This window comes from Bolinopsis microptera, chromosome 7 (assembly GCF_026151205.1).
Source record: "Bolinopsis microptera isolate Bmic1 chromosome 7, MBARI_Bmic_1.0, whole genome shotgun sequence".
In the NCBI taxonomy this organism is placed as follows: domain Eukaryota; kingdom Metazoa; phylum Ctenophora; class Tentaculata; order Lobata; family Bolinopsidae; genus Bolinopsis; species Bolinopsis microptera.
The window spans coordinates 9220717-9241222 of NC_087078.1; the positions used below are offsets into that span (position 1 = coordinate 9220717).

At 37.9% G+C, this 20506-nt stretch overlaps 1 protein-coding gene across 1 annotated transcript; it reads right to left on the bottom strand.

The window, feature by feature from the left end:
• Window positions 1-12215: 12215 nt before the first annotated feature.
• On the bottom strand, window positions 12216-20315 carry LOC134818665 (uncharacterized). Its single transcript, XM_063828305.1, is given in 7 exon segments — window positions 12216-12647; window positions 14554-14726; window positions 14898-15417; window positions 15420-15503; window positions 15715-15900; window positions 19245-19367; window positions 20171-20315. Coding segments are annotated over 7 exon segments (1323 nt in total). The 3' UTR covers window positions 12216-12555.
• Between the last annotated feature and the right edge of the window lie 191 nt (window positions 20316-20506).

The following is a 20506-nucleotide window of genomic DNA, read 5'->3' on the forward strand; positions in this document are numbered from 1 at the left end:
ACCACGCAGCGAGGAAAGAAGCTTCTAGACTACGTCGAAAAGGAAACCCTAACGCTCTGCTCACCATACGACTGCACATTTGTCTGTACAAATGGAGGAAGTGTTATTGACTTAGTGTTAGCCGAAGGCCCCATCATCTCAAAGTTGGGAAATCAGTGGATGGATAAAGATGTTGAATTATTTTCAGGTGCCCCAAGAAGAGGTCACTATCCGGTGCTTCAAGAAATCTGCAGAGGGATCCCAAAATCAGACACTGTCCCCAGAGTGTGTATGGACTGGAAAAATGCAGACTGGAAAAGATGGTCAAATGCAATCGAGACTAACTGTCAACATCTTCGTTCGGCCCCAGAGTTATTAAACCAAGGGGATCAGCTATGGCAACAGTTATTACATAAAATACAGGAGGCTAACCGAATGTTCATCCCTCAGAAGACAGTATCCATTCATTCAAAACCCTATTGGTGTCCTGCACTTACAACTCTATCTAATGAAGCTCTAGAAGCGAAAGACAGATTCAAGCAAAGGTCAACTCCCAGAAACAAGGCCACACTCACTGAAAGCATTGAATCATTCAAAAAAGCGCTGATTAAAGAAAAGAATGAATGGATTCGTGACAGAGTTGAAGCACTAAACACCAAAGACTGCACTCAATTCTGGAGAAAATATAAACGAGTTTTTGGGGCCAAAACTGACAACTTCATCTGCAACCTCAAAGACTGTGACTTGCTGGTCACATCTGAAAAAGATAAGGAAGAGCTGTTATTTAATACTTTCTTCACAGGAAAACACCTTCAAAACCAACCCAATGACCAAGAGCACGAAATGCATGTAAATAATGAGTTCAGTAAATTAAAGAATGTTAGCAGCAAATCTGCAAGTAGTTACAGTGAAGATGATCCGCTGAACAACCATATTTCCATAGACGAGATAAGATCAGCTATAGAAAGGCAAGAAACAAATGACAAATCATGTGATGCAGACAATATTCACCCCACCATCCTCAAACACATTAAAACAAATTGTCTTCACGTCTTGCAGATCATATTTAACTGGTGTATGAGCACAGGAAAATGGCGGTGGAAATCTTCCGATGTAACATTCTTGAGGAAAGAAGGAAAATCCAGCTACATGTTACCTGGTGCTTATAGACCGATTTCCATATCATCCTACTTTGGAAAGATTTGTGAAAGAGTGCTAGATAAAAGATTGAGACTCTTCCTGGACATTGAAGGAACTCTTGATGAAGATCAGGAAGGTTTTATTGGAGGGAGATCAACAACGCGATATCTTTTCAGAATGCTGGCTAACCTTGAGGAAGTTAAACGACAGAAGCTGGCATGTATAGTGCTTTTCCTTGACTTCGAAAAGGCATTTGACAGTGTTCATCTTCCATCACTATGTGTCAAACTATCAACTCTCGGTATTCAAGGAAATATTCTTAACGTGCTGAGAAGTTTCCTGTTCAACCGGACGATATGTCTAAAAGTGAACAACTATAAAGGAGAAAAAAGAAAATGCACAATATTTGGACTACCTCAGGGGGCTGTACTCTCACCTCTCCTCTTTATCCTATACATAGCAGACATGACGCACAACACCCCGGAAGAGGTAAAAAGATATCTAAGCTGCTACAAATTTGCTGATGATGGTACACTTATGATTTCCTTTGAGAACATCTCCGGATGCCATGAAAAAATGCAGATGGTATGTGACCACCTTAGCAAGTGGTGCATCAAGAACAAGCTAGTAGTGAACTGTGATACAAATAAAACAGAGGCAATAATCTTGAAAACTGCAGCCTATAATCTTATAATGAAGAACAGAAACCTGCAGAATTATGTATTAATGGGAAAAGCATCAACTACGTCAAAAGTACGAAGGTCCTTGGGGTAATAGTAGATGAGGACCTCAATTTCAAGAAACATGCGTCTCAAAAACTTAAAGAATGCAAAAGAAAGTGGGGATTAATAACAAAATCAACTAACCGCAACTATGGTCTAAACGTTTACAGCCTCACTCTCCTCCTTAAGACAATGGTCCTCACTAAACTGTTCTACGCAGCACCTATTTGGCTTCACAAGTGTCTCAATCAATTTAAAAGCTTCTGGAATAAAATAATTCTAAAAATATCTGGATCAGTCCTGAACCCACAAAGGGAATTAACCGAACTTGCTCTCCACCTACCACCACTGGATGTGCAACTCGAAGCTCTCTCGGTTAAATTCATGTGCAAAATACTCACACAAGGTGACAATCTTTCAGCTACCCTCTACCAAGTTGATGAAAGCAGAATACCAAGTTTTCATGTCCTAACAATGTCACTGAAAAAGTACTTCCTCTGGAAAGAAAATAAGTCACACGGAACCAGAATGATAGACCTAACGCAGCAACATTTCAAGGATCTAGCCTATTACACTCAGGCAGACATAATGAGCTACAAAAATAAGATCTGGATTGACAGCATCGAAACAAATCTGCAATGCAGAACTGTCAGTAACAACAAGGAGACCAAAATACTCGGTGTGATCACAAAGATCAAAAACAGTGGGCTGCTCCTAGACAAAAACAACTTTTTATTCGGGCACAACACGAGTAAAAATCTGGACAGCCGAATAATGGACTACATTCACGGCAGCTCACCACTCTTTGCGAACATCCAAAAGATCATGGGTGGTGGCAGTGGTGAGGCCTGTCGTTTCTGTAACAGCTTCATTGATTCCCCCGTACACCAGCTCCTATTGTGTCTGGAGGTGCAAGACACCAGTTACCTGCAACTGAAAGAAGAGCTGGGTGGGGCAGACTCACATTCCTATCTAGATGAAGTGTTAACAAAAAGCAGCACACAAAAAGCATTCATTAGGAGAGTCGAATTTCTTTGGGGACAAAATGATGCTCTCCAGGATTTATCCGACTAGAAAGATCATGAAATAAAGACTCTGCAAACATCTCAGAGAAATATTACCACCATAAAGAACAAAGAGGGAGTATCCTGGACCCCGAAATCCACCACTTTTCTGTACTTTCAGAGGTACCAATGTGGCAGGAAACCAGGGCTCATGCTGCCGCTGAGCTAAAGCAGTAGAGGGGATGGCGGCTTCTCTAGGATCTAACACGTCCTGAAGCAGACCAACACTATGTCCCAACGCACTGGTGTTGGGATGTCTGCCCCCGGTGCCTGTCCGGGTCAATAAAGCAGTCAAGCATCATGTATGTTATGTTGAGCATTCTCAACCAACAAATGTGGGAACTCCCACGGAAGACCAAAACAGATCTAAAGAGACACTTAACAACATTGGAAAATAGACTTCAATTTGTTTATATAATTTATAAAGCGTATATTATTGCCCACGGCCAGGTAGCGCAGTTGGTTAGAACGCCTGTCTTACAATCGTTAGGTTGCGAGTTCGAATCCCACTGACTGCCTGGTCGTGGGGTGAGCGTCGTCGACGTTCAGCTAAGGATCATGAGTGGTCTATGCAGCCCCCCGGTCTACTCAGCCGAATACTCGAGAAATCGGGTGTGAGGGTTAAATGAGGAGCTGCACATTGCAGCAAAGTCTCGGGCGAAGAAAGTATGGTACACACTACCTTAACCGTCACTGGCCAAAAAGATCCTTCGGCTTCCTGTAATTGGCTGGTTGCACTTGTGTAACAATGTGGCTGTTGGAATACACCGAAGTAAAATAAGTGTCTTGATAAAAAAAGGGGCCTGTTAATAATTTATTAAATTATTAGCTATTTTAGATTTAATAATAATAATAAATCGAAGGCCCATTTTCTGTTTTACAAAAAGTGATTCAATATGAGACTTGGCAGCAAAACCCCATACAAGGCTGCAATAATTAAGGTGTGACTGCACAAAACTTTGATAAATTTGAAGACGTGCTTCGAGAGGCAGATATTTTTTAAGTTTGTACATGACTCCTATGTATCTGGACATTTTCATTTTCATGGCAGAGATATGATGGGACCAGTTTAGTTTATCATCTATTATAACTCCTAAAAAACGGGCTTCTGTTTTCTCTCAATTGTAACACCAGAAATTGCCACATCACGATAATTAAGATTTCTTTGTCGAGAGAAGATCATATAATTTGTTTTCTTAAGGTTGAGAGCTAAACCATTATTATCTACCCACTTAACTAAAGCATCGCTAAGAGTTATTAGTTTATCGTAAACTTCATTAAGATTTTCTCCTATCAGGAAGATGTTGGCATCATCTGCGTACATAATGAAATTGGCTATATCTGATATTTGCGGCAGGTCGTTTATGTAGATTATAAAGAGTAAAGGTCCTAGTATTGACCCTTGAGGCACGCCGTATAAAATTTGGTTGGTTGAGGATTTTGACGAGCCAATTGATACAAACTGTTTCCTGTTAGTGAGATATGACTTAAACCAGTTTAAGGCTTGACCCCTTATGCCGTAATGGTCCAGCTTGCGCAAGAGTATGGAATGATCCACAAGGTCGAAAGCTTTGCTGAAGTCGATTAAAAGAAGTAAAGTTACCTGCTTTTTAGACGTTGAATTAAGAATGGTGTCTTTTGCGTTGAGAAGAGCATGTTCACAAGACCTACCCGGGCGAAAACCGTATTGGTTTTCACATAGTAATATGCTGTATTTATCTAAAAAACTTATAACTCGGTTATGCATTAGCTTTTCAAATACTTTAGAGAAAGAAGCAAGAAGAGATATTGGTCTGTAATTTTTTATGTCAGATTTAGATCCACCTTTGTGAATTGGGACCACCTTCGCTTCTTTCAAAGCCTGTGGAAAGATCCCCTGTTCAAAAGAACTGTTGACAACGTGGGCTAGTACACTAGTAAAACTGGGACAACTGTTAGCGATTTTTAGAGGTTCAATTTTAGTGTCTAGTGTGGCTTTATTCTTAAGCAGGTTTATGACGTCCTGAATTTCTGTGGCAGTGACTGGCTTTAAGTAGATACTACTTGGAGTGGCGTTGCGAAGTGTGCTATGGGTTCCACCAGGATCAAAAGTGGTCCTACTACTAATTTCAGACTTAATTTTTGGAGCGATGTTTGAGAAGTAATCGTTAAATTTTTCTGCTACAGCTGCCGGAGTGCTGATTGAGCCGTCTTCGTCAGTCAGTTTTATTGAAGTAGGTTTAGATTTTTTCCTATTTAGAAGACTGTTTATCATTTGCCACTGCTTCTTAGAATTTTCTTTGTTTTGCTCAAAAAATTTTTTGAAGTGCTTGTTTTTAGCTTTATCGATGTGTCTATTACAAAACTTCTTCAGACGGTCATATTTACTGCGGTTACTATCAGATGGTTCCTTAACAAAATCATAATATGACTCATTTTTACGTTCTATAGCTTCTTCGAGCCAGGGCAGCATCCATGGTTTCGGATTAACACGTTCATTTTGTCTTCGTGATTGTCTTTTTGTAGGATAGGCAGACTCGTAAATCTTATTATAAGCCGTATTTAAATTATTGAACTGTTCGTTGGCATCATTGGTATTGTTAAAAATTTCTGACCAACTTTCATTTATAATTAAGTCTCTGAATTTTTGATTGTTGGTGTCGTTAAATCTACGTGTTTCAGTTTGAGATACATTTTGTGAGTTAGACACAGAGCGGTAGCTGCTGGTTGGCGTGTTATCAAGATTTATTGTAGTGACTATTGCTAAGTGATCAGACATATCTGTCGTTAAGACGTTACAGCTTATTGTATCCTCAAGATTGTTTGTGTAGATGTGGTCAATAAGCGTGGCACTATGGTCCGTTAGGCGAGTTGGGCGTGATACAATTTGAATAAAACCGTAAGAGGACGCAATATCTATAATGTTCTGACATGCTTGGTCGCTGCTGTGCTTCAGTAAATCAAGGTTGAAATCTCCATGAAGCGTCATATGTTTACGGGTGTGTCTCCCTAGGTTGTGCAGCGTATTTTTGAAAATTTCTAGAAACGCTTCAGGTCTCCTAGCGGGAGAACGGTAAACATTGCCAATTATTTTCGTTCTGTTGTATCCTTTGCACTGATGGAGCTTGATAAATTGGAATTCGCCACTAGTATTAGTTGGTTCAGGGTTTGGAGTGAAAATATCAATTTTATCATAATCGACTACACGTTTGTGTACATAAGTGGCTAGCCCCCCACCTTTTCCAGATGGTCGAATTGGATCCTGGATAAATGGTTCATGAAATCCATCTAAGGTAACGTCGTTTATTCCGTTCGGTAATTTCCCTAAAGTGCAATTAGTTTCGTTAAAACACAATATATCATACTTATCATAAGTCTCAATATCATCACGTAGTTGATCTATATTCTTAATAAGGGATCTTATGTTCATAGAAAATGTTTTAAGTTGAGAGCAGGTAGATTTTTTCACGTTACGTTGTTGTTTGTACTGACAACTAGTTAGGAAAGATGAAATATTGCTCCAAGTTGAATCTTGATGCTCTTCGTTGGTCATGGCGTCGCCAATAAGATTAAATCGACTATTCTGATCGTACGGATTGAATATGTCACTATTAAGTTTACTGTAGTCGTCATAGATTTCATAGTAGGTTGCGTGAAATCCAGGAATGATACTTTCACAGCAACTCGTACAGCCTAAATTATCCTTAAAACATTTGACATGGACATTACTTTGGCACCATGAGCACGTGCGAATATTTCTAATAGAGTAACACCAGCCGCTGCAGCTTGGACATTTGATCTTGACTTTGTTTTCAGATGTAACAGTGGGTTCCATTTATAACTAAATATTATGATTATGATACTGATAGTATATAAAACTATAGTTCAAATCAGATTCTTTCACGAGAACCGGAGGTCCTGTATGCTACAGAATCGTGATATGATTTAAAAGTAAATTATATTATTTTATGCTAAAATCGGATAATTAAGTGAAATAAAGTGTCCTTATCTAGGGCCTTATCAGTATGATTTAAATAACTGATTTGGCTAAAAAATAGAAATCGAATAAAGTGGTTGCTTTTGTGTTGTGTAGTTTTGTGAGGTGTTATTTGTATTTGATTTGTTTGTAGCGTTTACGTAAACGTAACGTAATCGAGGACGAAAATCATATGCTCTATTCCTGTCCCCTAGGGAAAGGTCCAAGTACCAAGGGACAAATTTCAAAATTTCAGTTGAAATCTACTCAACAATGTCGGTAATGGTAGCTTCAATCTTGCCTCCACGTTCATGTCGCATCCCGATCGCAAAGATAATCTCAGTGATGAGGACGTATGTTTGATAAAACTCTCGACCAGAACCTTAACAAGATCTACGGACTCAACCCTCAACTTCAAAGACAGTCTGAAAGCAGATATCTAGTTTCCTTTTTCTGTATTCTTTTTCTTCTTTCTTTTTTTTCCTTTTTCCTCTCCTCCTTTTTCTCCTCCCAGCTTTGAATCTGTGATGGATGTGATGGAAGGCTTGCGGTCACTTTTATCCCTATGGCTATGGGCTCCCGGCCGTACGCAGTGGCGTGAAGAAGGGCCCTGATGACCCCGCTGTGCCATATCTATTCCGGTATCGTGTACTCTCAATGCCTTAGACTCAGAAGGATCATCAACTGCCAAGAATGCGTCAAAGAACACCTCGCCAACCTCAAAAAAGCGTGTTACCCTAGGAAAATGATTGAGAACATTAGTAATAAGGTTCTCAATTCAGCAAGATCACTGTTACACTGGAATTTCAGTGAAGCTGAAAGACTGGTTAAGAAGCTGGCCAGTAAGATGGAGTACCACACTGGCCAGAGGTACTCGGATGCTGTAGGATACATTAGAAAGCGCCTTCGCTTTGAAATCCTAAAAACAACAGTGATTTCTCTCCGTGGAGACAGAGGTGCGAGAAAAAACATTGTTGATATTATAAACAGTCTAGATCTTAACTTGGAGCCACAAGGCCAAGGGTAATTTTTGATTGTTTAGCAAACTTTTTTAATTCTTAAAGGGTAGATTTTATATAGGGTCAATTCTATATTATGTGTATATTGTTTGAATAATTTTATATTTTATCAAAAAAGATTTATGTGGTTTCAGTGAAAGTGACACTGTTGAAACATCCCAAGAGACCTCCTCAACAGCTTCCACGCCTAGGAAGAAAATATTCAGTTACACCAAGAAGACAGGGCCAAGCCTAAAATCTTGCCTCGTCAAATTGAAAGAACTTGCTTTAGGAGCTAAACATGGTCCAACCAGCAAATGCCATATGCCAATATGGCCATGGGCTCCCGGCCGTACGCAGTGGCGTGACGAAGGGCCCTGATGACCCTGCTGTGCGGGGGGCGCCATCTTAGGGGGGCGCAAAAGCGTCGTTTGAATGACTTAACTGAGGTACTAGCAAAACTGCGCATTTTGCTCTAGAAACACTTTGTTGGAGATTTTACCAGTTTATCCTCAAAAATCACCTAATTTGTTCAATTTTAGGGAGGAGCGCCAAAAGGGGAGGGGGTGCATTTTTGGTGGGGGGGGGGAGCACCAACACTCCAACAGGCAACATTACGCCACTGGCTGTATGTCCATGTAGGAGCTGTGATAGGGTTACAGTGACTGCTAGTAGAAAAAATATGAAGGTTCCACCAGTAGACATAAGTATCGAAAGCAGGGCATTGACTGGACCTCCGAAGCGGGGTATCCGTGAGGACCCTGGTCGTAATCAGCTCTGCACTATTTCAGTGTATCCAGATGCCTGAAATCTCGGACACTGCCTAGTGCCTATGTACGGGGTAGACAGCCACAGATGATTTTTTCTGTGATTTTTTGCCTCAAACTTTGCCTCCACAGTTCACCGGCTGTCAGACACTGGCTAACTTACCGCACACGGTTTATTTTCTGCGTCTTTACCATAACCGTGTGTACCGTTTTTTGCCGCCCACTCTGCTGTTCTCGCGTTTGCGCTCACCCCCCGCCCCCCCCCCCCCCCCCCCCCGTAATCAACCGTAAGCATTTGGAAACCCCCTCGGCTGATTACGTAATATGTTAACGACCCCTAAGGATTTTGAAAAAGTTTATACTTTAATGTTATGTCAAAATTAGTTTTTGAGCAAAAATGTATAACCGAAATTGCCATATTAGTTGTTCTCATCATAAAATCACATCAGGTAATTATGAATAATGTGCTTGTGCTGCTACAGTAATCCTGAAGATGGCAGCTCCGATGACCCAAAAAGTAAACTTCTGTCGCCAGATCCGCCAGTAAAATCCCAGGCCGAAAACAAAAAATCTAAATCTTCAAAGAAAGAAAAAAAGGTGAAAAAAGAAGATAAGAGCAATAAAGAATGTCAAAAGAAATATTCAACATCCCAAGATTCCAATGTGGTCTCCAGTGTGGAGGAGAAGGCTGCAGAGCCCATTCAAGAAACTGATAAAAGTTTGTTTCCACCTGAATGGAACACCAAGACAGCCAAGTTTGCTGCTAATACCTTCGTGGGCATGGGACTAGCTAAGAGGGATGAAACGTTGAAGAAAACAGATACCAAGGCAGCGGAACTTAACAAAGATACAAGGAATTTTCGTTCATTATCAAGAAAGCTCAAAGACAAACAAGCTGAAAAGTTGAAAAATTCAAAACTTCCTTGGTAAATAAGGTCTTATTTTATTTGAATTGCGTTAATTGTTTGTTAGATGCATCGATAACGTTTGATTGAAGATGCATTATGTCGGAATAATTGTTTGTAATTTAATTTGATAGATATCCTTTAATTTAACTATTTGACTTTCATCTATACTATCCATTTGCTTATTTTGCATAGACCAATCGAGGTTGTCATAGACAGCCCAAGTAACAAATTTAAATTTAAATTATGATATCTATTATCGTCCCATGCTATGGAACAGATTGTTATACACTCATAAATAATAAATATACTAGATACTTCAGTACAGGAAGCTCGTCCGTAGCTACAGGTCTGTGTAACTGTGTAACATTATAATTTGGCCTTTGGGTGCCCAATCAAGAGCTAAATATCTAATGATGCCCTGTACTGTGGGATATTTGTTAAATTATGTACTGCTTTACTTGAGATTATAAACGATCAAACGATGTCTGTGAAATGTAATATCATCATCTTTACACTGTTATATTTGTCAGCCTTTATTAGTGACCCGGTTTTACAAATTTTCTGTAGGCCTTTATTGGTTGGCAAGTGTGAAAACCTGTAACATTGATTTTATAGATCATAATGACCGCCTAATTAGCAAATTTTATTTCACAACTAGAATAACATACGTATGTAGCTGCAGGAAGGTTGCTGTTTTCTACCAATTTGTTGGATAAAATAACCTGAACGGGAAATTATCACAAACTTGAGACATGATGCTTGTATAAAAGTGACACCAATTTGTTTTGTCATAAGGGGTCGTTCACATATTACGTAATCAGCCGAGGGGGAGGGGCCGGGGGGGTTTCGAAATGATTCCGCTAATGTAATTTTGATATAATAACTATGTGTAAAACCGATTACGGAGGGGGGGGGGGGATAAAAATTGTCTAAAAATTTATTACATATGTAAACGACCCCTAAAGAAACCTATAAATGTGTCATCATAGTAATAAATCTCAAATTTGCACATCTGTGCTACCTTAAAAACTAAATAACATTTCATCTCAAGCGATAAGAACCTGATATAGTTGATGCAGCGATCTGATCTGTAGCTTGATGGAATTTTCAGAAAATGAACTTTATTACTCCAAAGAAGAAACAATCTCAGATTCAAATTCTCCTCTGCTCACTTTAAAACGTGAGAGAAGATCGACAGAGGATGCAGAGGGAGATGATCCATCCTCTTCAGGTGAGTAAACTGGTAAATGGTAACTGGTAACTGGTAATTGGTTACTGGTTACTGGTAATTGGTTACTGGTTACTGGTAACTGGTTACCAGTAACTACCTCAACTCCCAATAAACATAGTAATATTTTATTGGCTATTAGTCTATTTTTCTTTGATATTACTGACCAGAGGACTTGTTTTGGGTGTGTTTTCAACATGTTTTGAACTTGAGAACAAGTTAAAAAGATTAAACAGGGCATGTTTTGACGGTGTCCCTACTCCCTGCATACACACACCTATAATTTCTAGCTCTAATTCTTTACTGAGTTCAGTGTTTCTCATTGTTTGCATTAGAGGGTAATGAGTTTAGCACCAAGCTCTACTGAGTTTCTCATTGTTCGCACCGTGTATAAAACTCATAGGCTTAGCGTCCTAATTTACACTTCTTTTCATTACATCCACTTATATTATCATTATTTTTCCAGCATCTTTTGTCTAAATTCCAAGTAGGAAGACGCACACTGACGTCAGCATCTCAACTTCAGTACATTAAATTGTCGTTATAATCACGCCAAACTTTACTAGGCAACCTGCGCCATCTGAATTTTAAGAATATATTGACGATTTGACTAGAGACCCAGTAATGGCCGTAACATCAATGTTACCATTACAACGCTATAGTTTTATATATTTTACCATGTTCATAATTATCAGCCCTGCACACTCGAAAATCATTTTTGAGGCATTAGCCAGAGAGCGTACATAAAACGAGCATGTAATTATCGCGGAGATGTCCTTTAGTCATCAAACCCGTTACCCGCGTATTGCAGATGGTGATTCGTCGTGTGGTTATGATATGTTAAGCTACAAACCCCATTTTTATTTACAACTTTATAATATTATACTGAATGTTAATGCAGAGAAACGAGTCACATACTACGATAGGCTCCTGCTCAGCAATGATAGACAGTGTAATCATGAAACTGGCTACTAGATAGTCTGAGATTTACCAGACTGAGATATACGTAATGTATCACGTTCTACTGTAGGTCGAATAACTATCTAGATACATAGACTGCTGTAAGCTAGTGAGTGCTATTTTAGATTGGGATACCTTGCTCTAATACCCTTGGAACTGAAAATTCCATGATTACGACAGGAATTTCTCAGTAAAACAATATTACATGGTTCTATAACATATAATTTCAGATTTATTGCATATGATGGACCTAGAACTAGAAAACGCAGCGCAACCCGTTTCTTTAAACGATATCAGCTCGGATAGCACTGATAAGGAAAATAACGAGCCGAACAAATCCGCAGATGACAGTACGTTTTACTGATAAGATTTCTTATTCTGTTAGTTTATCAGTTATCTATTTTAAGTGACAACTCAATTTGTTTGTTGAACAGTGTTAGGTTATATACAATATAATTATAAAAGATAAGGTTTTTATCTTCATTTTACTGATCGTGGGAACATTTTAAAAGATATCAAAAACTTGCTAGGCAGTACATTAATACTAAAACAGTTGTTGTTAAGATTACACGATTTACAAAAGAAAAAGTGAGCGAAGAAAAAGTGACGTTTTGTGCAATTTCCGCATAATTATTTACTCTCCGCACCCAAGCCTAATAATATTCATACTCTGTATTTAACAATATAAGCGATTTACACAGATTTAAACCTTATCTCTTTCGACCTTCACAACTCGCATACATGGTGAATTGGCTGAAACAGAACAGAAACGAGATTTATTATGTTCAAGCAAGTCAGGAAAGTCTATGAGTTAAATCACGTGATGCGTCCAGATTATTCCACAGGTTTGAGATGTAGTTTTCCCTTGATACTTGCTCGAGTCCGTTCAAAGTTAGCTGCTTCACCTTCTTCTTGTATGAAATACTCTGAAAAGTTAGCCGCCATTTTAGGATATCATTCACTATGCACTAATTGCATTGTGTAATGTGTCTATTATTACATCACATCATATTCCAAAGCGTCAAACTATTTAAGATTGCCATAAAAAGCCAAAAGCGAAAGTATAAAATTGAAAATGTTTGATTCTCTTGAACTACTGAAATTTTTTTAAATTTTTTTTTTAATTTTTAAAAAAAATAAATATGCAACCTACTAAAACCAATGGAGCCCTCCTCGGGTCATTCCTCTCGCATTTGCGAAAGTCGTCCCGAAGGTGTAAAAGGAGGACAGGATTTGTTCCCGCCAAGCTCTTACATCGCTAATTGTCGACCATCGGCCTTCACTAAAGGTAAGTTTTTTTAGAGTGGAGGCCGACAGTCAGCATGGGATGCAGGGCCAAGCGGGAAACAACGTCAAGGCCCCCTTCCACTTGGGCCATGTTGGTTTTGGCAGATACTGTGGTAATAAAATATGAAGTGAATGAGTGAAATGAAGTGAGTGAAAAGGGTTTAAGAGAGGAGGCTGGAGGAGCCTGTAAGGAATTTAGGAAAGGAAGGAAGCAGGGCATGTACTACAAAAAAACAGCTACTAGTAGTACTACAAGATTGTAACAATAACCGATAAAAATTAAATAACATAGACAGCAATAAAAATGGAGTGGACATATTGCCCTAATCGGCCAAGATCGACACAATAGAACTTTTGTGACCTATTTTATCTCCTGTAAGTGATAGCTTAAGAAGTTTGATATACCCCTGCCAGATCGGCAAGTCTCCTGCCTGAAATTTTTTGCTAATGTACCATTTGGCAACGATATTAAAATAATTTATAATTTGTGAAGTGTGATTACAGATTATAAAATTAATTTTAGTGGGATCTTCGTAATTACTATCGATTTTCCTTTTAATAAAGTCTTCAAGTATTGTGATGAAGCTATTTGTGTGAATACAATGGAGGTAAATGTGAGGAATTGTTTCTAAGTATGTGTTACACAGGCTACACATGGGAGTATCTGTAACAATTTTCATCTTATGTCTCATGTATCTACACGTTGTGATCCTCATTAAGAGTTTGTATTGAAATTGAATCAACTTAAAGTTTTTAGATACTAAGAAAAACAGGTTGCTTAGAACGACTGCCCAATCGATGGAATGGCTGTTCAAGTCAACAACCCATTGACGTAAAGGAGACAGCTCGTTTGGACAAATAGAATCGTACATTTTATCCCGAATTTTGCTTCCCTTCACCTGCCCAGTTGCAGAATGTAAAAATCGAAGTTTTATATTCGGGTCAACAAATTCGATATTCCTTGAGTTAATCGTGGGACAGTTATATCTCCGTATCCCCATGATAATGTTACAGTAATCAATTTTGGAAATCGTATTCGGAGACAGCTCCCACTTGTTCATGAACATATCGTAGTTAAGGACTGTACTTTGATCTATAGAAAGGAAATCTGAGATGTAAAATATTCCCTTATCAATAAGATGATTGTTCCAAAGTTTGGACCCGATGTCAGTTATTGCTGGGTTGGACCACACACAGTGATCAATAGAACCCAAGGCTGCATTAGCCGAACTAATCTTCCACTCAGTGTAGCAATCAAGTACGTCCTGTGTAAAATTACAGTTGATATTTGCGAGACCGTTTTCTACAGAGATGGTGATATGCTCGGGAAATTTCAGTTGCATTATCATAATATCTTTCCAAGTGTGGTGAAAGGAATCATTTAGTAGCTTTGAAATAAGACTAGTTTTAAGACCTATAATAAAATCGGATGAAAATTGAAATACACAATTAAGCACTTACGCCGCTTGAGGAAATTAATCCCGTAATTGATAAGTTGATACTATGGTGTTTACTGTTTATAAACTACTAGTAGTAGTTACAAACCTGGCGGAATACTGGTGGGATTCTCCATTTGCATTTCCAACTCTGTTCTAACTGTACTCTTCGTGGAAAAGCATTTCCACCCTGCAGTTCTACCAATTATATCAACAAAGTAGAGTATGTAAAGAAGTGTAGTTAGGAGGATTAACCAATCGTACACCGAGACTGGTGCTATCCTGGAAATATTCATGAGTTAAGAGATTCAGAAAGTGTTTTTAAAGTGTTACCCGCCAAAACTTCATGAGCGTTTTGGGAGCCGTATATTACACACCAAAGTAACTATCGAGGTAATTTAAGTGTTAAATAATAATGTTCAATTATAATATGGTTAATGGTTGAGAGCTTACCTGTGTTTGTGGAGGTAACTACTGAGAGTCTTGTTGATTTCTGTGATTTGAGTCTTCAGAGAGCTTTCTAAATCTGTCGTCTTCAACTTGTCTAAAAACTGATCTGGTTTGATTCTCATATCCTCTATATAGTCAGATATAGAAGGAAGAGTAGTTGTGGCCATGTTATACTGCGTGGTGTTCATAACCTGAATCTCTTTCGTCATGCTCTGCTTCATTTCTTCTACCTCAGTCTTATAATACTCCAACTTATCCGCGATCATCTTCACTTTCCCGTCAAAATCCTCCTCTGCTTTCCTAGCCTGGTCAGCAAGTAATGCACTGTTATTGACCATTCCATCTTTCATCTCCAATAACTTGCTGTAGTTCGCCCTAACACTATCTAACTCTTGTCGCAGAGTTTTAACCGCCTTCCCCAGTGTAGCGACTAGTGGGGTATCTGTGTTTCCTGTGGCTGGTGAAAGGAGGATTTTATCACTGTTTCCAGTTTGTTGTTGTGTCACTCCCGCCCCAGTTCCGTTAGAGTCAGATAATATCTGTCTCCAGCTGATATTGTATAAAGCCCCATGCTCCCTATCTCATATCCCCACTCTGTGTCTTTCAAGCCTGTAAGTTAAATGTTGGTTGTTATTTCTTGGAGTGGAAAGTGAAATCTACAGCGGCTGAAATCCTGAAAAATATGCTGACTGCTCAAAGTACATCCAGAAAAGCACAGAATTTGTAAAAACCAAATAACAGAGAATTACATATTTGTCTACATATAATGTTTATTGTTTATGAAGTGGCACTGAAAATTACACATTACATTCCATCTTACCCATGGTGTCATTACACAGGTCGAGGTGTTTAGTAACATTTATACACAGCTGGTAGTTAGCGTCAGGAGTGAGGATATTCATGTTGTCCCGGAATATCCAGTAAGTGGGACTGGTAGAGGGCTGGAGTGTCTCGTTCAGATAAAGTCCGTGGTACATGTTCCCTATACGGGAGAAGTAAGATCCGTCTGCTACTATCAGGAGGAGGTAGAGATAGAGGCAAATATTTGTCATTCCTGAAATACTGTAGGTATAATTGTTTAGGTAAATACTTTATTAGGTAAACGTTTACTTTTTGACCAGGTCTAGGTGGTTGGTAAAGGTCGTGTTTTGATTTGTTTAACAATGGCAAGATCGGAATTCGGACATGTAATGATGAAAATCTTGCAGTAATTTCCAACCATTAATATTCGATGTCACCCAATTTGATTTGGCGTATTGTGAAAAATCGGCCAAAATTTACTGCTCTATTATCGATTATAGGAAAAAAGACAATGTTAACAACACGTAAATCACTTCCAAACAAAAGCTAAAGAAAGCAAGCAATGTTGATAAATGAAACTCAAAACTCAAATCTGACGTGGTTCAAGTTTCATTACAAGGTTTGGTGTATGATATCACTGAAAATATTGCTTGCTGCTTCATACCATTTACACGATATAACCGATAAAACTTGCTTTCAATGCATCGTGTGGGTCTGATAGCTTTTTTATTAAAATTCAGACTTCAATCATTAATGTTAATGAGAAAAAGGTCAGAATCTCAATTAATCAATCGGTAAAACTTGATCAATTATCAATATTTAAGTTCGGTGAAGACATTACAGTGCTAATCTCTCTTAGAGTAGCGCTGATTTCTAACTTTAGAGAGTTTTTCCAGTTAAACGTGTTGGTGACCGTTAAGGTCAGAATATCAAATTTCGTGATAATCTCAGTTTAAGTAAGAATATACTGTACAACCGTGTCCTTTTCCGAGGTGTACTACTATTTGGTAATATGGTCGTGATATCATGAATGTACAGGGTGGCCCAGAAGTAACTACCCACACGCAACCCTTTAATGACTCACGTAATTCGTATCAGAATTGCTTAAAAATTTCAGATGAGAAAATTCTGAATAATGTAGTGGGGCAAAATGTCACGAAGTATTATGTATTGTTGTCTTTTGGTAATATCTCATTTATTCCAATTTGGGATGCCGTATTTGTAACCAACTATTCTTTAAAATGTTTTACTGTTTTATAAGTTCTCATCTTTGTATTACAGGAGATACAGATTCATTTCTAAACTGCCTCTGGGAGACATCTATAAGAAAGTGGAGATGTATGAGAAAACCTGAGAAGAACTTGAGACAAGCTATATTGTTGAAAAAGATTATTATCAAGATTTCAAATTTGAAGAAAAAGGCCTGCAAGAAAAGACGCCTTGAGGTACTGATTTGCAATATTTTTACCGCGCTTTTTCTAAATTTTGAAAGTTACGCTATAAGTAACCAGACACTCAGTGCCAGATTAGTTTTTGAATTACTCTAAATTATTGACCAAAAAACGAAACCAAAACCTCAAGAAGGCATTCACTCTTCTTCGGTATTTTACCAGAGAAGGGATACCTACTAATTACATATATAATAATTATAGTAGGAACTTGTACTGGTTTCATCGGCTGAAAGTGGTGTCTTTGTCCTGTGATCACATAATATCTACTATAAAGCTATAATACTACGGACTTGCTAGTACAGTCCAAATACACACAAGCATAATAAGGGGGAGTGTAATATAGAATCAGACGCCAACTTCCTCTGACAGCACTATAAATTACTAGTCTCTTCTATAAGTTCGAGTTGTCACCACACAAAATATCAAATCATAAAATCTTTGTAAATTTGACCCTTCACCCACGTCAAACATTCCTATATAATACGTAGATCTACAATCTTGAATATTGTCATTCACAAGAGCAGCTCACATCACAACCATCTGGTGGTTGTTATGATTAATATTACGTGAATTATTTCGCAACAATGGTGTAATATTTCACAGTTCAAGCCAGCATGGTTAATTGGTTATTAACAACTGTAAACTGTCCGCATAGACTGTCCTCTAACACCACATCATTGATCATTTGTTAACATTCTCATTAAATATTGAGTCTTGCGTTGAGAACTTGCTACTGACGCTCTTTCAATTGAAGGTGCTCATTAAAGCTAGGTTGTGACAACATTTTTATATGATTGAATAATGAAGTGAGAGTTTCCACAACTCCCGCCGAATTTCCACATTTGTTCCAAGTATATACCGCGGCCGCGAAGTACAAATAACATAATTTTATCGAAATGACTATAGTGTTTTAGCCACTTTGATATTTAATTCGGTGCGCGAACTGCGCGCATTGAAAATAATTTTAAGATGGAAATAATTTCAGGATTCAAGAAAAGAAGTTACAACGAAGAGGAGCAAATCAAAAGCATTGCCCGTCAAACCATGGGAGGAATAACTCTGAACTGATGGGAGTTTAAAAAGTGCAAAACTTTAAATAATGGAGAGGTTTTTGTTTATTCGAGCATGTTCCATAAATGTTGTATATAAATTCAGTTAAATATTATATCTATATATTATATCTATATATTATATCTATATATTATATCTATACATTGTATTTATTTTTAAATTGTGATAATATAGTATAAGTTGAATTTTAATAATTTTTCTATATTTCGTACGTTATTTTTAATGAAGCAGAAGGAAATTACGCTTATACTGTATACTTTATTGTTGAAGAAACATTTGTTAGCATTTTTACTTCAGTTTTTAAAATATTGGTACGGGATGGACTCATTTCTAATCAACTGATTAATACATTTTGTGGCCCACCGACCCATTAACGCTATAAAATAAGACGTTGAGTACTGTACTACAACTTGAATACCAATGTTCAAAAACCCTTGTTTCGTTTCCGGAGCGGGAAAATAGATGCTTAGAAGTGTAACTTAAAATATACAGACCAAAAGTTTGTGAACAAAGTTTTCGGGTTTACTCATTCAAATTAAAAAGTCCAATTTGAATTAATAAAAGTGAATATAGACAAATCCTCTTAGCAATGTTAGGGTTCTCTTCATTTTTGATCCAATATCTGAATGTCTCTCACAGTTTTTCACAGCAATCATTATAAAAAATTAAAAAAAATAGTCCTAATGATAAAGTCTGCCACTGTTGGCTGAAACTGGAGGCTGATGATTGTTGTAATTGGCGAGAAGCTGTTGAAGGAGAGGGTGAGAACCAAATAACATCTCTTGTTTGTTATCTCTCTTCCATTTAGTCCTTCTGAAAGTGTTGATCGAGCTTATAAGAGTGAACAGACGAAATCATATGTAAATCAATATGATACCGAAAGCAAATCTCATTGTTACCAACATGTTGGATAAAGAAAACAAATATTTGCTAACTCCTAAAACATTACGAGCTTATACAATTACAATAATCAATTTATAACTAGATTTAAAACCCGATTTATTAAACAAAATCTTTAGGTACCTGTTTTGAAACCAGGTTTTTATCTGACTGTCGGTTAAATCGAGATGTTTAGCGAGAACGGCTCTGTCGATCAGTGTGACGTACATCTTGTATCTGAACACTGTCTCCAGTGCTGTTAGCTGTCTCTCTGTGGGATGTTGGATTGAAAGATCACTCCTGATCCTAACAAGTAACAGAACTTTTTTTTAGGCAAGGTGGCCAATACAAATAATTCGAGAAGAGGCCACAGCTAACCGCAAAATTTTGATCAACGAAACCAAGTGCGGGATTTTCAGATATCAGGACATTTTAAAACTTTTTATTCGATTCAAAGGTCACAGTATACACTATACAACGTTGATTGACGATGTCAACCATAATTCCAGCTCGTAGAGCTCTTGATCATTAATGCTTCGATCTCGTATCGTGGATGTGTCTGTGAAAAACATTAATTTGAGCTCAGTGGTGAATCGCACTACAATCTAGTAGTAGTATCTACTTGTCACACGTTGTACTTGTAGACCTTACCAGTACCTGCCGTGCACGAATGCGCGGCTGTAATCTAAAAATAAATATTTCTGATACCAGAAATATGACTGTATAGTACTTTTTAATTAGTACATCCTAATTATGAATTAGTACTACTACTTCCTAATTACAAATTAGTACTTCCTAATTAGAAGACGGTGAACGCTATGGTGAATGGTGATGCACAATTCTTGTTGAAGGTTAATGACCGAACTATTAGTATTTGGACGGTGCAGAAATAGCGAACAGGAAATTTGAATGATTACGCGCTGATGTAATTTTTACACAATAGCTATGTGTAAAACTAAAACTGATTATGGGAGGGGGGGGGGGTAAAAATTGTCTAAAAAGTGATTACTATTACTATACTATTACGTGATAAGTGAACACTGAACGACACCTTATTTGAACAAAAAATAAAACCTGTAAAAGATGTACGCTGTTTTCGTTTACACTTCCCCGCTGTTTTACTAGCAGATTCCGCAGCAGCTTCATCACACGTGACACTGGCCTGTGTCATGTGGTTGTCTCCTAGAAGCTGTTTTATACTGAACTGATGGGACGACATACAAACGGGGAGTCACTCAGATTATACTATGAATTTATGGACTGATTTGATGGACCGATATATATAAATATAATATATATATAAGTGATAAGGCTAAGACTAGATGGCCGGATATTACATATTACGACAAATGGTAAATTAATTTAAGCTCTTAAGGTCCGGGAGAGCACTTAGCAAGCTTGATGGAATCT